Genomic DNA, 15,972 nt, shown 5'->3' with positions numbered 1-15,972 from the left:
GGTGGGAATGCGAATGGAGAATTCAAGGGAATCCCACTGAGATAGCTCTCTTCGCTGGTCTGCAGCACGCCAAAGAATTCAGATGAGCAAACCATATGCTTAACAAAGTCACATGTAAACTCCGAGCTGAGACAAAAAGGGCAATAAATGTCAAGAATCTGAATCAGACCAGAAAATCAGTCAAACATCACTTGGTTTATTATTCTGTTGCACGTCTTCCTGGGCAGAAAATCTATTCAAAGGGCAAAGACAGCACGCCGATGACTCGCACTGATTTTCGGGAGTCTGATTTCACTCGTGTGTGACAGACAGCTCGTGACTCACTGACAGATCGGAGAGATACGTTCCGTTTTCTGCAAAGTCTCAATCATATTAGAGGGAACTCTGTGACTTCAGCTGCGTGTCATCAAATTTATGGTTGCATGGAAAGCGGTGCAAATTATGCCATGAGCTATGTCTGCACGACAGAATTTAGGAATGATCAGACGAAGCAATGAGCCGTGCTGCCATGATGTAATTTATGAGCCGGTGGATCACGCGTGTTATGCCATTAGCTCTGTTTGTATGTCACATAATTTAGGAGTGATCAGCTGTAGAGCATAATGGAAACCTGTCCCGTGTAGTCAAGGGGCAATTCTCACCCCGAGTGTTAGTTTTAGCAGCTTGCTTGCCATATTTTTCCAGTTTAATAGCTGGCAAACATCTGCAACATCTGGTTCAAATGGACAGGGGGGTTGTCAGCGAGGAGAGACGCCTACAGCACAAACAGCTACAGGCCTGTTTGACTGTAGCAACTCATCATTCACAACCTGCCTGGAAACAAATTCATCGGCAGAGCCATGTGTCAAAAAATCAACTCGACTGCAGATGACAACATGCAGCTACGATGTCGCAATGACACTCTCCGGGCCGATTACTCCCTATGCAGCAGTCTAATCAGCCTCGTATACACAGCTGTGCGGTGCTAAACAAAGGAACACATAATGACAGTGTGTAGTGGAGACTCTCTGCTGAAAGTGAGCACTTGGGCTCTGCCGCCAGACGGCTGCCTTCCTATAGCGCTTCCTCTCCCGCTCTGCACTGCTCTGCACGCTGGAGAGCAACACAGAGAGCACGCAGTGAGCTCAGCTATGGGATGGGACTGACCGTGTGGATGACATGGCACAACATTACATCATTCTGACAGAAATATGGCCTGAGGAGTGATTTCTAGGAGTAATATAAAAACCCACTGAAAGATTAGACATATTTAGTCTGGAGGGGTGCACGGTGTCGCTCAGCATCAGGAGGAGACATGGCCTGTGAGGTCCTGCTCCCGCTATTTGTCACAGTGGACTCACATTCCCAGCATTCCACCAGGGGACCACTGCGGTCCATCTCAAAATGCAGACACTCTGGATTTCAACATCAAAGTTATGCACACATCTTTATTTAAACTTATACTGTTCATACTCCTGTCATGACTCAACTTGACAAGCAAAAAAGACTTGAAGCTCAACTTGAACTTTAACGCCAGTGACTCGAGACTTCAGTTGGACTTGAAAACTCTTAATACCTTCCTTCAAATGATATGCCACGGATCAACTAACATTAAAACTAGATGTCCCCAGCAAGTCCCCCCAGATCCACTTAGTCTGAACCAACCCAACAGCATCCAGACGAGTTGCAGGAGAGAACCATGAAGAACTAACGTTACGTTACTGAGTGCCTGTTGGAAAAACTGATATCAAAGATAGTTTTGTTCATGTGCAAAAACTATGCAAAGAACAAACTGCAGTATGCAAAATGTGCGAGTTGAAAATCATAGACGAAGAAGCACCAGCTTCCAACTTCATTTGGCATCTTCAGTTGCACAAAAACAGTAAGTTGAGGCTGATATTAGCATAGTTAGCGAGCTAATGCTTAGCTAAAGTTAGCCTACAGTAAGTGAATGAATGCAAATTTCAAAAGGCATTCATGATTTTTGTAAATTTAATATTGGCACTACATTTGTTGACATTATGACTTCTTTAGTGCTTAAAACTTAAAGTTTAGGAGTTGGAACTTGACATGGGACTAGTGATGCAACGGTATGAGCCTTTCACTGTATGGTAACTGTCTCGGAAAATACCGCAGTTTCAATATATGACAGTATTACACAATTACCATACCCAAGGATACTTTGACATGCAGACTGGAGGAGCTGGTGATCTAACAACCTGTTCTACCTCTGAGCCAGAGCCGCCCAACATGACTCTTTTAATGCTCGAAAATGAAAGTTTAGGACTTGAAACTTGAGTTGTTAGTCCAAAACATTCTCACTCCGAGCTCGTCACATAACGACGTTTGGTCACGGACTTTCCACGTCCACGTACAACGTCCAAGGTACCCTAGGTGTGTTGGTTGTTGACATTCTGGGACGCATTCTCAACTTCAGCCTGTTACATGCATTGTCTTCTTTCAAAATACACTTCTGTTTACACAGGAAATTTAACATTTACATACAGACTCTTTCAACATAAAAGCACTATATCAGTACACCACTGCAAACTGATGTTTTTTTTCCCTTCAACGACAACCACACATGGTTAGGTGTAGGAAGAAAGAACAGGGTTTGGCTTCAGAATCTTACAAAGCGCGAACATAGCTGTCACAAGTGAAAGTCGGTGTTTGTTGGACCCATCCACCACCACTCCTGCCCCAGATGGACTTTCACGGCCTTAATATTCGTCCATGTCCCGCTGTGTTTCCCCCTGACGCCGCTTAACTATAATGGCAACTGGCAGTGAATCATGCCAACGTTTAAGGACACCTTTTTCGTTGGTTTCTGACGCCACAAGTCACTGCTCAAGCGCTGGATTTCGACGACTTTGGAGTGACTCCAAGCTCGTTAGGCTCGACTTGGGACTTGCCTGTTTGACTTGGGGCTAGGGTTGCAATGGTATGCGATTTCCACTGTATGATAACCATCTCAGAAAATATCACAGTTTCAATATATGGCAGTATTACACTATTATTACTATTGACTTTTTTCCCACAATATCGTGGATAAGCAAATATACACAGTATGTCAACCTTCAATTTTTATACCATGATACACACGTTCACGCTAAACCACTGCAACCCTACTTAGGACTTGACCTGGGACTAGTGTTGCAACGGTATGACATATTCACAGTGCGAGAACCGTCTCAGAGAAGATTATGGTTTCATGGTGTTATGACTATAATTCAAACCAGAAACCACTTTGTTGATGAAAGTTTGTGCACAAACTCTCACCTTTGGAAATAAATAAAATAAAAAGGAGATTATCTGTCAAATTGCATTTGTTTTTTTCAGCATCATAGACAAGAAAATCAACTTTTCTATCATGGTGTACCTTAAAACCAGTATATATCCCTGCAGCCCTGTCTGGGACTTGAGTGCAAAGACTAACTTGTGACTCGCAATCGGTCCCACCTCTGTGTAAATGTTATTTTATGAACACCAGGTACCAATTTTTTTGCACAAAACTGTGCTCACTCTGCACTGAACCCTGTCTGACTTCTGCCGACTATAAAACCGTAGCTCTTGAGCTTGATGTCCTTGGCCATCTCGCACCTCCAGCTCATTAAATCTCTCTTATTAACATCTGTCCTTGTTGTTTCCACTGATCCCTATCAGACACAGCACCAGCTTAAATATTTAACTTGGCCCTTGCTGGTAGAAACCGCTGCCATGGAATTTCAGGTCAGGTCCTGGGCGTACATCAAAAAAGGGGGCAGCTGTCAGCCGCCTCTCCCAGTCAAAACACTGAGCTCTCATGTAAACCTCTTGGCTGTTTGTGTTGAAAAGGCACAAACCAAGCAGCTGAGGGACTGAGGGAGGAGAGGAGTAAATCATGCTGTGAAACTATGAGGCTGAGCAGGAGTGCTGTGGGAGGGATGCAGGAATACAAGTTAATGGTGACCAGTTTTCACCACAGTAACAGTCACAGGAGGCAGCTGTCTGTCTGCCTGTCTGTCTGTCTGTGGGACACTGCTCAGCTACACTCTCCTGTGACCTGTGGAGCTGCCTGTCATCCCAGCCTACAGGCTCCAGCACAGCTAGCTGGCTAAGCTAACGTCGGCTAGCCTGCTTTCTGTCAGCAGGACACTGTGATAGTTAGGTGCCACTCTTATATTACAATTATATATATATTTAATTTAAATACACATTAAAGATACTGTGCTACATGTTGGTTTCACAAGCGACAACCCTCTCAACAGCAGAGGAGCACAGTGTGTAGCTACGATACTCCGGGACCCGTGTTATGGCTGGTGGTTGGCGACAATCACAGGGTTCAGACTACTTCCAAGAACACTAATATCAAAATTCAGCTTTATTTACGAGTCAACCCGCTCAGTTTTCTACTATTAGCTAACACAAAAAAATAAACAGATATTTAAAATGCATTGTAGCGGTTAGCAAAATGGTTTAAATCACAGGAGAAGGAACCGGCGGTAAGCCAACTCCATGGCCCATGGGAACTGTTCCCATCCAGCAAGTACACGGAGCCCTCCTAGCTTAGTGTGAGTGGGGAATATAGTTGGGGATTTAAAAGCGTTGCTAGCTACCTGTTAGTCGCAGCTTCACGGGGCCATTCCGCCGGACTCCTTGGTTAGACATGTCCTCTCGGTCCCAGCCTTCACTGCTCGTTAGAAAGATGTCTCGTTCAGGTGTAGAAATAAAAAATAAAGGTTTATCAACCTCTCCGCCAGTTTTAGACAATAATGGAGTCAAGGCATTGTGGCCCGGATGTGAACTGAAGTGCCATAGCGATCGCTCACAAAAGCGAAAAAATCAAAAAGAAAAACAGAAAAAAAATTAAAATATCTGGGGTGGAGCAGAGCTGCAAAGTGCATCTACTGGAGACGACTCGTCCCCGGTGAGACGTGTGAAGGAGCTGCTGTGGAGATAACGCCGTGTTTATCTTCACATCTTCGGCAGCAGTCTGCCTCGGACCGAGTCCTCCTCTCCTGCAGCTCGTCGACAGTTCAACTGTTGAGCCCTCCGGTGTGGAGCCCACTTCAGGGGGCTGCTGGTTGGAGCTGACCGGTGACGACAGCACGCTTTGGGGGAGTGAAACATTGCTCCAACATGTGGCACCTCACTGTACTTCACACACACATACACACACACACACACACACACACACACACGTCCCAGTGTGTCCTGAGCTGTCCTGATTTTTACTTTGATGCCATCAGAGGTGGATTTGAGGATTTTATCACATGCAGTTTTCTACTTCTGCTGCACCACACCTCTGAGGGAAATACTTCACTGCGCTAGTTATTTTAAACTTTACTCAGTCTGCTATTTACGCTACAAATTCTGATTTTTCCGCACACAAAAGTGCAGCCATGGCCGGATCATGGGACAAAGGGGCCCCGGGCACCGATATGCAGCGGGCCCCACCACCTCTCCTACTCTGGCGCGAGCCCCCTTTTACACAGAGGTCACACTACAAACTCCTTAAGTTATGCCACCGTTGCATTTATACACAGGACAAAACGGTCATGGGATCACTCTGCTCTTGTGTGTAATTTTAGACAGCGTCACGTCATTGTGGGATCAGAAGAGGCGTTACATGTAGCAAAACTGCGTCGGCCTGTAGTGTGATATACAACATGTGTCCGCAGCGCTTTATAAACAATAAGGGCATACACACACATACTGGGTCTTTAACCACCTGGGGAACACGAGATCGGGTGCTGCGTGCTATTCTTGTGTCTTCTCTGTGCCAGCTTTTAAGAGCGCGGCGGCAGGTTGCGTCTGAGGTTGCGTAACAAGCATCATATAGCCTATTCACCTGAAATCCTGAGTGCAGAGCTGATCTTCTTCTAGGAGCTGTTTATATCGTCTGTGGGACAGATGTAAAGCTCTGGGTAGCTCTGCACTAACAGGATCAACTTTTCCAAATTTATCACAGACTGATATTCATGGAAGATGGTTAAGGTATCTGTCGGCTGTGACTGTTTTTTCCTCGTCACATAACATGCAGTGCGCTCCAAAAGTTGAATTCTGTTTCTCAGGGTGCTCGGGAACGTGTGTGCGCTGCGACAACACCGCTCACGTCTACATTGGAGACAATGAATTTGAGGGCGCAAAAATGCGGCATGTGTACGGCCCCTAACAACGTCATAATGTGGCATTAACAGTCATTTATTATCTCTGTTACATGGCGGCTGATCTCGTCCTCTGCTCGGAGGGTAAGAAGCCCCCCAGTTTTCCTTACTTGCTGACATTATTCCGCCACTGTTCTTCCTCCTTGAATTAGCTGTTAGCTGCTATCAGCTACTTTTTAAATCCCCCCTGTGGTGGGTTGCATATATAACACGTCTCCAAAACGTTCCACCCATGCCGCCCATGATCCTCTCTGGCTGGCTGTTCCATTTATACATTGTTTAGGCACTGTTTCTACCTCTGTTCCCGGTTCAGAACGACACCTCAGTCCCCCATCTCACGATCATTCCTTATACAGCACAGTGTAAAGGGGCTACTGCATGTTCAAGTCGGGAATGTTGGCCTGTTATACCTGCTGTCTATAAAGAACAATCGTGGAAATGGGGGAACAGAGTTGACTTGCCTTTCAGCCGCCACGGGACACAGTAACAGCGCTGAAACATGTATAAACAGGACAGCCGGCAGGACGGGATCATGGGTACCAAAGGTGTGACATGTTGACGATGTGCTATGTGTGCAACCCACCTCCATGGGAGATTCAAAAAGTAGCTGATAGCAGTTAGCAGCTAACTCACAGATGAAGACTAACGGCTGTAAATGTCTGGAAATTGGGAAAACAATGAGAGTGTGAGGCTCCTTATCCTCTAAGCAGAGGACGAGCTCAGCTGCCATATAACAGATAGTTATTGACACGTTATATCATTATTGTTATTTATAAAGTGCTGCCAAGGTGTATGTTTTATGTCACATGGGGGCCGTCGCTGTTGTGTTACATGTCATACTGTTCAATGGCTCTTGACTCCACGATGCTGGCACACTGTCTAAAATCACACACTGGAGAAGAATGATGGCGCCATTTGGGTCTGTGTAAAAATGCAAAGGCAGCTTAAAGAAGGGACTTTGTATCAGCCCTATAACACAAACTTTATGTAAAATGGGCGACACACTTTGTGGTGTGTTTGCCTCTTTTTTCGTTGATGTTTTTTGATGTGTCTCTTTGTAGTCATTAGGCTTCTTCTTGCAGTTCCTTTGCATCCCTTCATCGTCTTTGTGACTCCAGAGCCTGTTCAGTAATCCATTCATGAGCACAGCTGATCAATTGACAAAAATAAATTAAAAAAATAATGCAAAACATTTAAAAATTAGCACATATTTTTCTTGCAAAAACATTTCATGGTTCCAACTTGCATTCAGTACTTTTACCTTTAATGCTTTATCCTTTGCTTAAGCAACATCTTTAATGCAGGACTTTTATTTGGAACAGTATGTTTTATAGTCATAATAGTGCTTTTACTTAAGGTAAGGGTTACGTGCCAGGCTCTTTGCTGAGAGCAGCACATTACTTTGGAAACCTGTTTCTGCCAGTGTGAAGGAAAATAAATCCTGTAAGTCATTTAATTAGAAACTCACTAAAAAGACTGAGTTAGCATCAAAAGAAAACCCAAAATAATTGGTCTATCAAAAATGTGTTAATATCTCAAAATAATGAAAAGCAATACCAACTCAAGAAGTTTTGTAATTTGAGAAGTAGACTGAGAAAAGTAAGTCATTATTTCCCATACTTCAATATTTTGGGATATTTATTCATTTTGAGAAAAGCCAGTTTTCTTTCACATTTGAGATACTTTGAAAATGTCTCATCTCATTTTTGAAATATTTTGATGAAGTTTCTCATTATCATCTTTAGATATCAAGTCATTTTCTTTGTAAAGTTTTATTATTTTAATAAAGTCATTATTTTAAAGGTCTCAATGTTTTGAGACAAGATTTCTCATAATTTTGAGATGATTTATTCTTGACTTACCTTTTGTGACACAAGGTGAATTCCTAGATATGTTTCAGTAACCACAGTGACACTTCTACCATTTATAACATTTGTTTTCCATGTTATGCGAATACACAGACTGATATGACCCTAAACATCAGACCACCACACATGATCTGACAACTTTATTTACAACCATGTTTTGTCATATTAAAACAGTATGTACAGTACATACAAAAACCACAGAACTCTACGATCACATGAACACAGGACAGACAGTAGTAGTGAGGGTACAGTACAGATGAGGAGAGGTATTAGACAGACAGTCATTTAGAAATTGAAAGTGCTCTGGCCTTCTCCGACTTGGAAGGCGTAACTGTTGGTGGTCGCCTCGGGGGCTACACACTGCACCACCTCCTCCTGTACAGATCAGAAACATAAAAACATTGACATCATTCATGGGCACAAAACATTATGTTAAAATCAATTCAGATATCATGAGACACTGACCTCGTCAGAGAAGTATTTCTCAATCAGGTTGAGGGATGCTTTGTAGATCATCTCGTTCTCATGAGACTGCAGAGCCTCGATCTTGTCCAGTCCGCCGCATTCTTCAACCATTAGACTCAGCTTGTCTGACTCCCCGATTTTATCCCCGGCCTGGTAGGAAAACACATCATCCATCTTGTCACATCTAATAATAACTGGACCATTCAGAATGGCAAAACAGATAGCACACATCTTTATTTGTTCATGATCATGCACGCACCATGAAGATGTTGGTGATGGCGTCCAGGATGACGAGGACAGTTTTGCTGTCCTTAGAGGAGAGGAGATCCAGAAGAGGCTCCAGCACGTTGGCTTGAACCAGGTAAACCACCTGCTGAACAGTGCCCCCACTGGTGAAGTTGGTAACAGCCCAAACAGCCTCCTTCTGAGTTTTGTAATCACCCTGCAGAGGAAAGAAGAAATGATAAGCCACATAGACATGACCTGGAAAGTTAGAGAAAGGTCTGCAGGTATCAGACACTTAAATTTAATGCTTTAAAAACGGAGCAGTGGGTCAGATTTAGGGGGATTAGTGGCATCGCAGATTGCAACCTGCTGAAACTTCTCCCAGTTAGAATTCCTTCAGTATTCTTTGTTCAGGAGGTTTTTACCAGGAGCTGAATTATCCACAGGGAGCTCTTCCTCTCCAAAACAAACAGACTAGGGGTGTCATTAATAAACACTGTGTACACACAAATTAGGCCTGAAAGAGGCGTATACCACTTCCCATGCAAAAGATGCGATCTATGAAAACAGACTTGATGGGAGAAACTTGGACTCTTGCATATTAACATTTAGAAAGGAGAAAGTTGTGAGTGGGGTGATGGATCGCTTGATTGTACGGGGGAAATTTGCAAACCACTGCGTTGATAGACCAAATATAAAGACATTTTAGGCCTTTAAGGACCTGCAGACACCCTGTACTAATGTAGGCATCTGTCTTTCAGAGCAGTGTGCTGGTAAAGTTTAAATTAGATATAGCCCCGCCCCCCCAGTGAATGAAACAAGTCAACCAACACATACCCGCACAAGCATATCGACGAGGTATGGAACGAGGCCTGTGTTGATGACCTCCTGGATCTGGGTGTCCTTCCCTGCTGTGATGTTGGACAGAGTCCAGGCTGCCTCCTTCTGAATGTTGGCCTTCTTGTGGCGCAGCAGCTGGGGGAACATGGCCAGGGCGCCGCCATCCAGTACAGCCTGAGTCTGCTCATCTGTGCCTGTCACAATGTTGCCGATGGCTCGCAGCGCAGGGGTCTGAGGGAAGGGTGACAGAGGTCATTGTACAACCTGTGAGAACCTGAGGAGCTGCCTCAAGGTGCTGACACAATGAACCACAGCTGTGCACAGATGCTACAAGAACTCATCAGACTGCTGATGTACAAACTGGAGGCACTGACAGAAGGGAAAAAAAGTGAGGTTTGATACGTACGACCACAGACAGCTCCTCAAAGCCGAGCAGATTCACCAGGCGAGGTATTAGGCCAGTCTGCACTATCACCTCGATGCGGTCATTAGAGCCATCTGTCAGGTATGACACAGCCCAACACGCATCAGCCAACACCTCCTTGTCTTGAACGTGAAGCAGACGAATCAGAGCGGGTAAAATCTGCTGGACCGCGGTCATAGGAGGGGAGGGGTTCTTGTTGCGGCAGAGGTTAGACAGCGTCCATGTGACATTTCTCAGGTAGCCCTCCTGCAAAGAAACAAAAGAGAAGACATGAGTTTGATATGAAGCAGCATTTGGTTGAGTTAGAGCGCCCTCTGGTGGGCAGTAAGGAGAATAAATGACCATTTCAAGAACAGGATTCATGCAGCTGAAGACAAGCATATTAACTCTACAAACACCAGCAGTGTGACGAAGCGCTGACCGTGAATTTTGCGCAGCACTGCCAGTTTGGTCGTTGAGATTTTTTAACAGATTTAATCACCATTAAGACCTAATATTAGATTCATGAAATCAGTGCCTTTTAAGACTTAAGGGATTTGCAGGAACCCCGGAGAAAATTGCTTTCCGATATAACATGATTAAAAAAAAATATATACATATACTTACATTAAATACAGACAGGTCAGGGACTGCCAGCAGGGTGAGCAGATTAGTCACAGCTCCATGCTTGATGACCCGGTCTCTCAGAGATGATCCGTCACCTACAAAGCAAAAATAAATTTTAAAAAATGTCCTTTGTTTCTGACCAAGTAAGACCACATTAAGAAAAAATAAATAAATGAATTACCAGCAATGTTTCCGAGGGCCCAGACAGCCTGCTCGCTGATGTGCTGGTGGGGGGATGTAACCAGGTTAATGAAGGCAGGAATGGCCCCGCCGTCAACAACTGCAGCTGTCTGATCAGACGTCCCAGAGGCGATGTTGGTCAGAGCCCAGGAAGCCTCAAACTGGATTGGAGGGGAGTCGACCATCCCCAGGAAGGCGACAAACTTGGGGATCAGACCAGCGCTGATCATCTGGTTGATGGGAGGATTCTTGTCACGAGACAGGAGCTTCCTGCGTTCAGCACAATACAGTTACAGTGAGACATAGTGGCAGCGGTAAGTCATTTTGATTGTGCAGTAAAATTTAATATACAGAGCATTAATGAATTGTTATTACCGTGCCGCCTGTGTAGCTTGGAGCTGGGACTCGACATTACCGCTGTTGACTCCTGCGAGAATCTCTTCAACCGTCCACTGTCTGGAGGCCTGCTGATGGTCACACAGAAACGAGACATGGTATTAGATCAGTGGAGAAAAGCCCAAGCGCACTTCCAATCCTAAAAATGGAGACTTTCCAAGATGTTTCCTACAGTTAATCCATCTTGTGATCGATGTGGACAGACACTGGCTGTACTGGCACACACATTTTGGAACGGACCGAGAATTGTTAAATATTGGACTAAAATATTCCAAACTTTGTCAGATCTGATGCTTTACAGAAACCAGACCCAGTTCAGGCAGCGTTCAGAGGGAGAACAGTTAGGATTGAGATGTCAAATAACCGATATAATGTGATACGCTTTGTGATATTGTTGGTGCCAAGGCTGATTTTATTAAACTGGAAACAAAAAAAAAAAAAAAGAAAGACACCAGACCACTCAAGTAGGCTGAAAGATGCAATGTAAGACTTGTAATTAGGAAAAGAAAGGAAAGGCGATTATGTTTATTACATCTTGTGATAGGCACATTGCATGAGTAAAGTTTACTCTCACTCAAAATATAAAATGCAAGTCTCTTTGAAAATCAATCCCAGGCACACTGTAGGGTTTGTGCAAAAACTAAAACACCTTTTTAATACATGGCAACATGGATTATAAACACCGACTCACAGGTCGTCATCAGGGTTACTGTCTGCTGACAGCACACTTGCATTTTATATTTTTTGACTGAGAGTATATTTTACTGATGCGATGAGACCTTCACAAGGTGGAGTAAACACAGTACACCTGAGGTACCCAAAGAGCACCAGTATGTGACCACTAACTAAGACCCAGCAGTGCTTCTACTCCTTTGCCTTCAGGAAAGGTGAGGTTTGTCAAATGGGGGTATGGGTACACCTAGGGGCACTTTGGAGTACTGCAGGAGGTATGTGAGTATTTTTTTTTAAATGTAAATTTTAGTTGGAAGTTTGGTCAACAACATTTGGCATATTCTTAGACTTGTCAAAGGCTTTTGACACTTTCATCACATCCTTATTGCAAAATTATAGAAATATGGCTTTCATGATGCTGCTTTAAAATGGCTGCTTGATTATTCAACAGTTAGAACAGTATGTCTCTATTAATAGGTAGGAATCAAACAGAGTTAAGCTACTTTGTGGAGTACCCCAGGGCTCCATTTTTGGTCCTCTGTTGTTCTTGATCTACATAAATGACCTACCTAAGGGCGGCAAACATGTACTGCCTTTTTAATTTGTTGATGATACATGTCTTGTATCTTCACATGAACATTTTAGCACACTCATTCGAGTGTCAACACAGATAAATCAACACTTCAGGATATTTTGTAACAAAAGATAAAAAAATATATAGCAAAGATTAAGCCAAAATTTTCATAGACAACATCGATTTAACTGAGGTTACTTGCATTAAAATTCCAGGGGTCATAGTAGATGAAAAACTAACTTGGAAATACCGTACTGAACTTGTCTAAGCTTAACATTTTATATTCAATATTATATTTTCTATGCGATCAGTAAAGGACAGTTCTCATGTTTTGAAATGGGGTTGTAGGGGGTACTTATTAATTGACAGTATGTTACATACAGTAAATGTCAGTCGGCACGGCCCCCGTTTGAAGCCGACCGGAAAGCTTAGCAATCTACTGCTATCGAAGGGTCAGCAACAAAACATGTTTTCGCAACCTAAAAATGGTCCACATCAAAGAGTTAAGCGTGCGCTATATTGAGAGTATTTTCAACCTACATAATTTCAAACTTGCTCTGTGATTGTGTGACCCTGTAGAGTGATGTATGAGGACATGTGACATGTTATTGTTCCTTCTAGTTTTAGTTGTTAATTTTTCTTTATGTGCTGGAGTCCACCTCCATATTGTAAAATACATGTGACTTATATTCTTGTATGCACAGAAAATATATGTATGCCATGGATAAATGAAAATAGGTAAGATGTTTGTAGTAGTTAAGACCTCACAAATTTAAATTTCAGACTATTGTTGAAACATTGGATTTAAGACTTTTTAAGGACATGTACACACCCTGTTAGGGGATTAAAGTGGCGTTTTCTTGCACATTAACAGGATATAAAACGCATTTAATTTGTGTAAAATAAGACTGAACATTTCCTCGGTTTAAATAATGGCTTTAAATGTTTCACCTGACAGTTTTGGGTCCTCTCCTGAAGAGGGGAAGTGGCCTCGTCAGGAAATGCTGCCACATTCCTTCTCTTGAACATTTGATCATCTTTCTTCGCCTTGCGGAGCTCGACGTTCACCTCCACCCTCCTGCGGCGAAGCTCCTGCGTTTAATGGAAATTAAGCTACAAAATTTAAACTGAAACTCGCGGATTAAATTATTAAGATGTGATGCTGAAGTTATCTTACTCGAGTTAACTCACATTGGCATCTCTGCCTTTGTTCTTGAAGCTGCTCATACGGTCACTGTTCTCAGACATCTTCAGCAGACAGGGAGGCTCAGCAGCAGATGAAATTAAGATTTGTTGTGTTTATCCTGTAAAATAAAAGTTAAATTAGTCAGTTATAAATGACGTGGTGCTGCCTCGTGCCCCTGGAGCAGAGTGACAGCCATGTTAAGATAAGCAGAGCGCCCGTTTGACGTTAACTCCACTGACAGCTATCTTAAGTTTGATAAACGATAAGCGCTACACACAAAACCGTTATATTTCAAAGACAAAATTAACTCCCTTTATATTAAACTTAACGAGCAAGTCAAATGTTCTTACCTCGTCTCCGCGCAAAGATTGTGCTGCTCTCAAAGTGCCGCACAGACCTTTAAATTCCTACAACAAAGCCTCCTGATTGGTCCGTTTGAGTGAAAGCATCCAGCCGCGTCCGCTGATTGGACAGTTTGAAAAAAAATCACAGAGAACACGCGGAAATTCGTCACCACACGGTATCATCGCGAGATCTCCATTCGAGGGACTCATATCCTGTTAACTCTGACTCTGGGTCGGTTTTCTTTCGTCTTTTCTTTATTTTCAGTGGACGTTTGGGAGGGAAGAACTGATCTGGGGTCGGTGCTTTTAGGTCCACGTGTCAGGGTACTTTTAAAATGTGTTTTTATTGTTTATTTTATTTAAAAAATCTTATAATTATGACGCAAGTCTTCATGGAATATGGAACAATCTTACATTACTTCTATGACAGCAATACGTACATAAATAAAATGAATATAAAACACACGAGAAGTTTGCTTTACCATGTATGAAACTGAATAACTTGCATAAACTAATAGTTTTATATGAAATTATTACAGGATTTTAGATGTGATAAAGTTTGAAAATAAATACTTAATACTCGGTTTGTTTATATGTCAAATAAGAAGGTAATTTCTTCAAGAACGTTATTCATTTTATGAATAAAACGTTTCAAGGGCATTTTCAGTAAGCCATTGTAGTGAAGTGTTGTCCATATATTTACATGATCAATGAGAGATTCTTGTAATAATGGATAAAAGTCTTTGAAGATGTTAGAAACATATAAGATCCAGCATTCCAGATTTCCAAAAGCACTGAGAATCCTACAAGAACCAAACTTTTTTCCCTATAAAGGGATACAAACTCTTTAGCGGTACAGAGTCTAATAAAGTTAAAAAAGAATTATAGGAATCCTAAAAGAATTTATTGAAACCAATTGAAAAAAATCCTTTTAGTAAAGAACTTTTTTTTCTTACAAAGAGACACAAAGTCATATGGAATTTTAAAATATTATAGGAACCCTAATGTAAAATCTTGAGTGATACATCATCTGTTAACACAGGCATTCCTTTCTGTAAAAAGGATCATTCTCATGAACCGCAAAGTTCAGAAACTTAATTGTTTTTGTTTAAATAACTGGCTGAAGGATTTCACGTGACTACTAATGATGGAGCGTGTAGCCTCAGCCCTACAGCGGCCACGGACACTCATCAAAGAATACATAAACAAGAGGCATACGCATTTAGTTTAAGAACTGTTGTGAATGGCAAAGATAAGCCAGCACTGGGAACAGGACTCTGGACCCTTTAAGCAGAAACCTTCTCAAGATGGCGTAGAGCGGTGATGTCATGATTATCTAAGCAAGTATACATTTTTGATGTCGTTGAGTCTGTAATCTCTGGCAAACTGTCTTTGTGATGTATTTTTATACAACACTGCATTGTGTTTGCACTTGGTCTTTGTAGTGTCATTAAAATGGAAAAAAATAGAGACCCTAAAGGATTTCCATGGAACCAACTGAGAAAGAAAAAGAGCCAAAATGTTTTCTACAGAATTCTTTTCGGATTTTTAGAAATGTATGGGAATCCTACGGATTCTACTGGAAACGATGTAAATCCTGTAGGACTTTTCTGACCAGTGTTCCAGAAGTAAAATTTCCTTAACAAAATAAATGATAACTAGTCCATACCCATTGAGTGCACAGTTGCCCACGTACAGTTTCACATGGTGTGTGTTTGGGATACAGGTCATAGGAAATCGCAGATTAAATAGTCAACTGAACCCATTAAGAAGAGCAATGTATTCAGACAGAGTGTTTGTGAAGTTGATAGTACGATTGCTTTATTGAAAGTACAGTAGTACCATTGCCAATAGTGGGATAGTTAGTGGGCTAAAACTGTACATTCGTAGTTGAGGTAGCACGATGAAAGGCAGATGAGTAAATAAATAAAAAAAAAATCGCCAATTCCATGAATTACATAATAGAAATCCATATGGCGGTTAGGCCTAGATAAGAAATGAGCTCTCTAGCGCCCCCATTTTGTTTGATGGGCTCAATAATGGGGGGGTCCCCTCAGATTATGTGTG

At 42.4% G+C, this 15,972-nt stretch overlaps 2 protein-coding genes across 4 annotated transcripts in view; both read right to left on the bottom strand.

Moving 5' to 3' along the window:
- The window catches only part of LOC125879070 (E3 ubiquitin-protein ligase SMURF2), an 81,868-nt gene extending 76,790 nt beyond the window's left edge, over nt 1-5,078 (bottom strand). Inside the window, exon 1 of one of the 2 annotated variants that reach the window (XM_049560681.1) lies at nt 4,575-5,078. In XM_049560681.1, the coding sequence (XP_049416638.1) occupies nt 4,575-4,626 (52 nt within the window). In that variant the 5' untranslated portion in view covers nt 4,627-5,078. The remainder of the gene's footprint in view (nt 1-4,574) is intronic. The other variant, XM_049560682.1, reaches the window with a different exon arrangement.
- A 3,040-nt stretch (nt 5,079-8,118) lies between these two features.
- kpna2 (karyopherin alpha 2 (RAG cohort 1, importin alpha 1)) lies at nt 8,119-14,046 on the bottom strand. 2 transcript variants are annotated; one of them, XM_049560745.1, is made up of 11 exons: nt 13,912-14,046; nt 13,567-13,679; nt 13,327-13,467; nt 11,109-11,197; nt 10,735-11,003; nt 10,554-10,648; nt 9,930-10,193; nt 9,521-9,754; nt 8,718-8,900; nt 8,459-8,608; nt 8,119-8,368 (listed from the first exon to the last, which is right to left on the bottom strand). In XM_049560745.1, exons 2-11 carry the CDS (start codon nt 13,621-13,623, stop codon nt 8,279-8,281), a joined length of 1,572 nt encoding a protein of 523 aa, XP_049416702.1. In that variant the 5' UTR covers nt 13,624-13,679; nt 13,912-14,046; the 3' UTR covers nt 8,119-8,278. The 2 variants fall into 2 exon arrangements, with proteins under 2 accessions (XP_049416702.1, XP_049416701.1); XM_049560744.1 differs by having other exon boundaries at nt 11,109-11,200; nt 13,912-14,043.
- Between the last annotated feature and the right edge of the window lie 1,926 nt (nt 14,047-15,972).

Source organism: Epinephelus fuscoguttatus, linkage group LG19 (genome assembly GCF_011397635.1).
Source record: "Epinephelus fuscoguttatus linkage group LG19, E.fuscoguttatus.final_Chr_v1".
NCBI classification, from domain to species: Eukaryota; Metazoa; Chordata; class Actinopteri; order Perciformes; family Serranidae; genus Epinephelus; species Epinephelus fuscoguttatus.
Note: the sequence above shows the minus strand (reverse complement) of the source record. Positions and strands in the feature narration are given on the sequence as shown.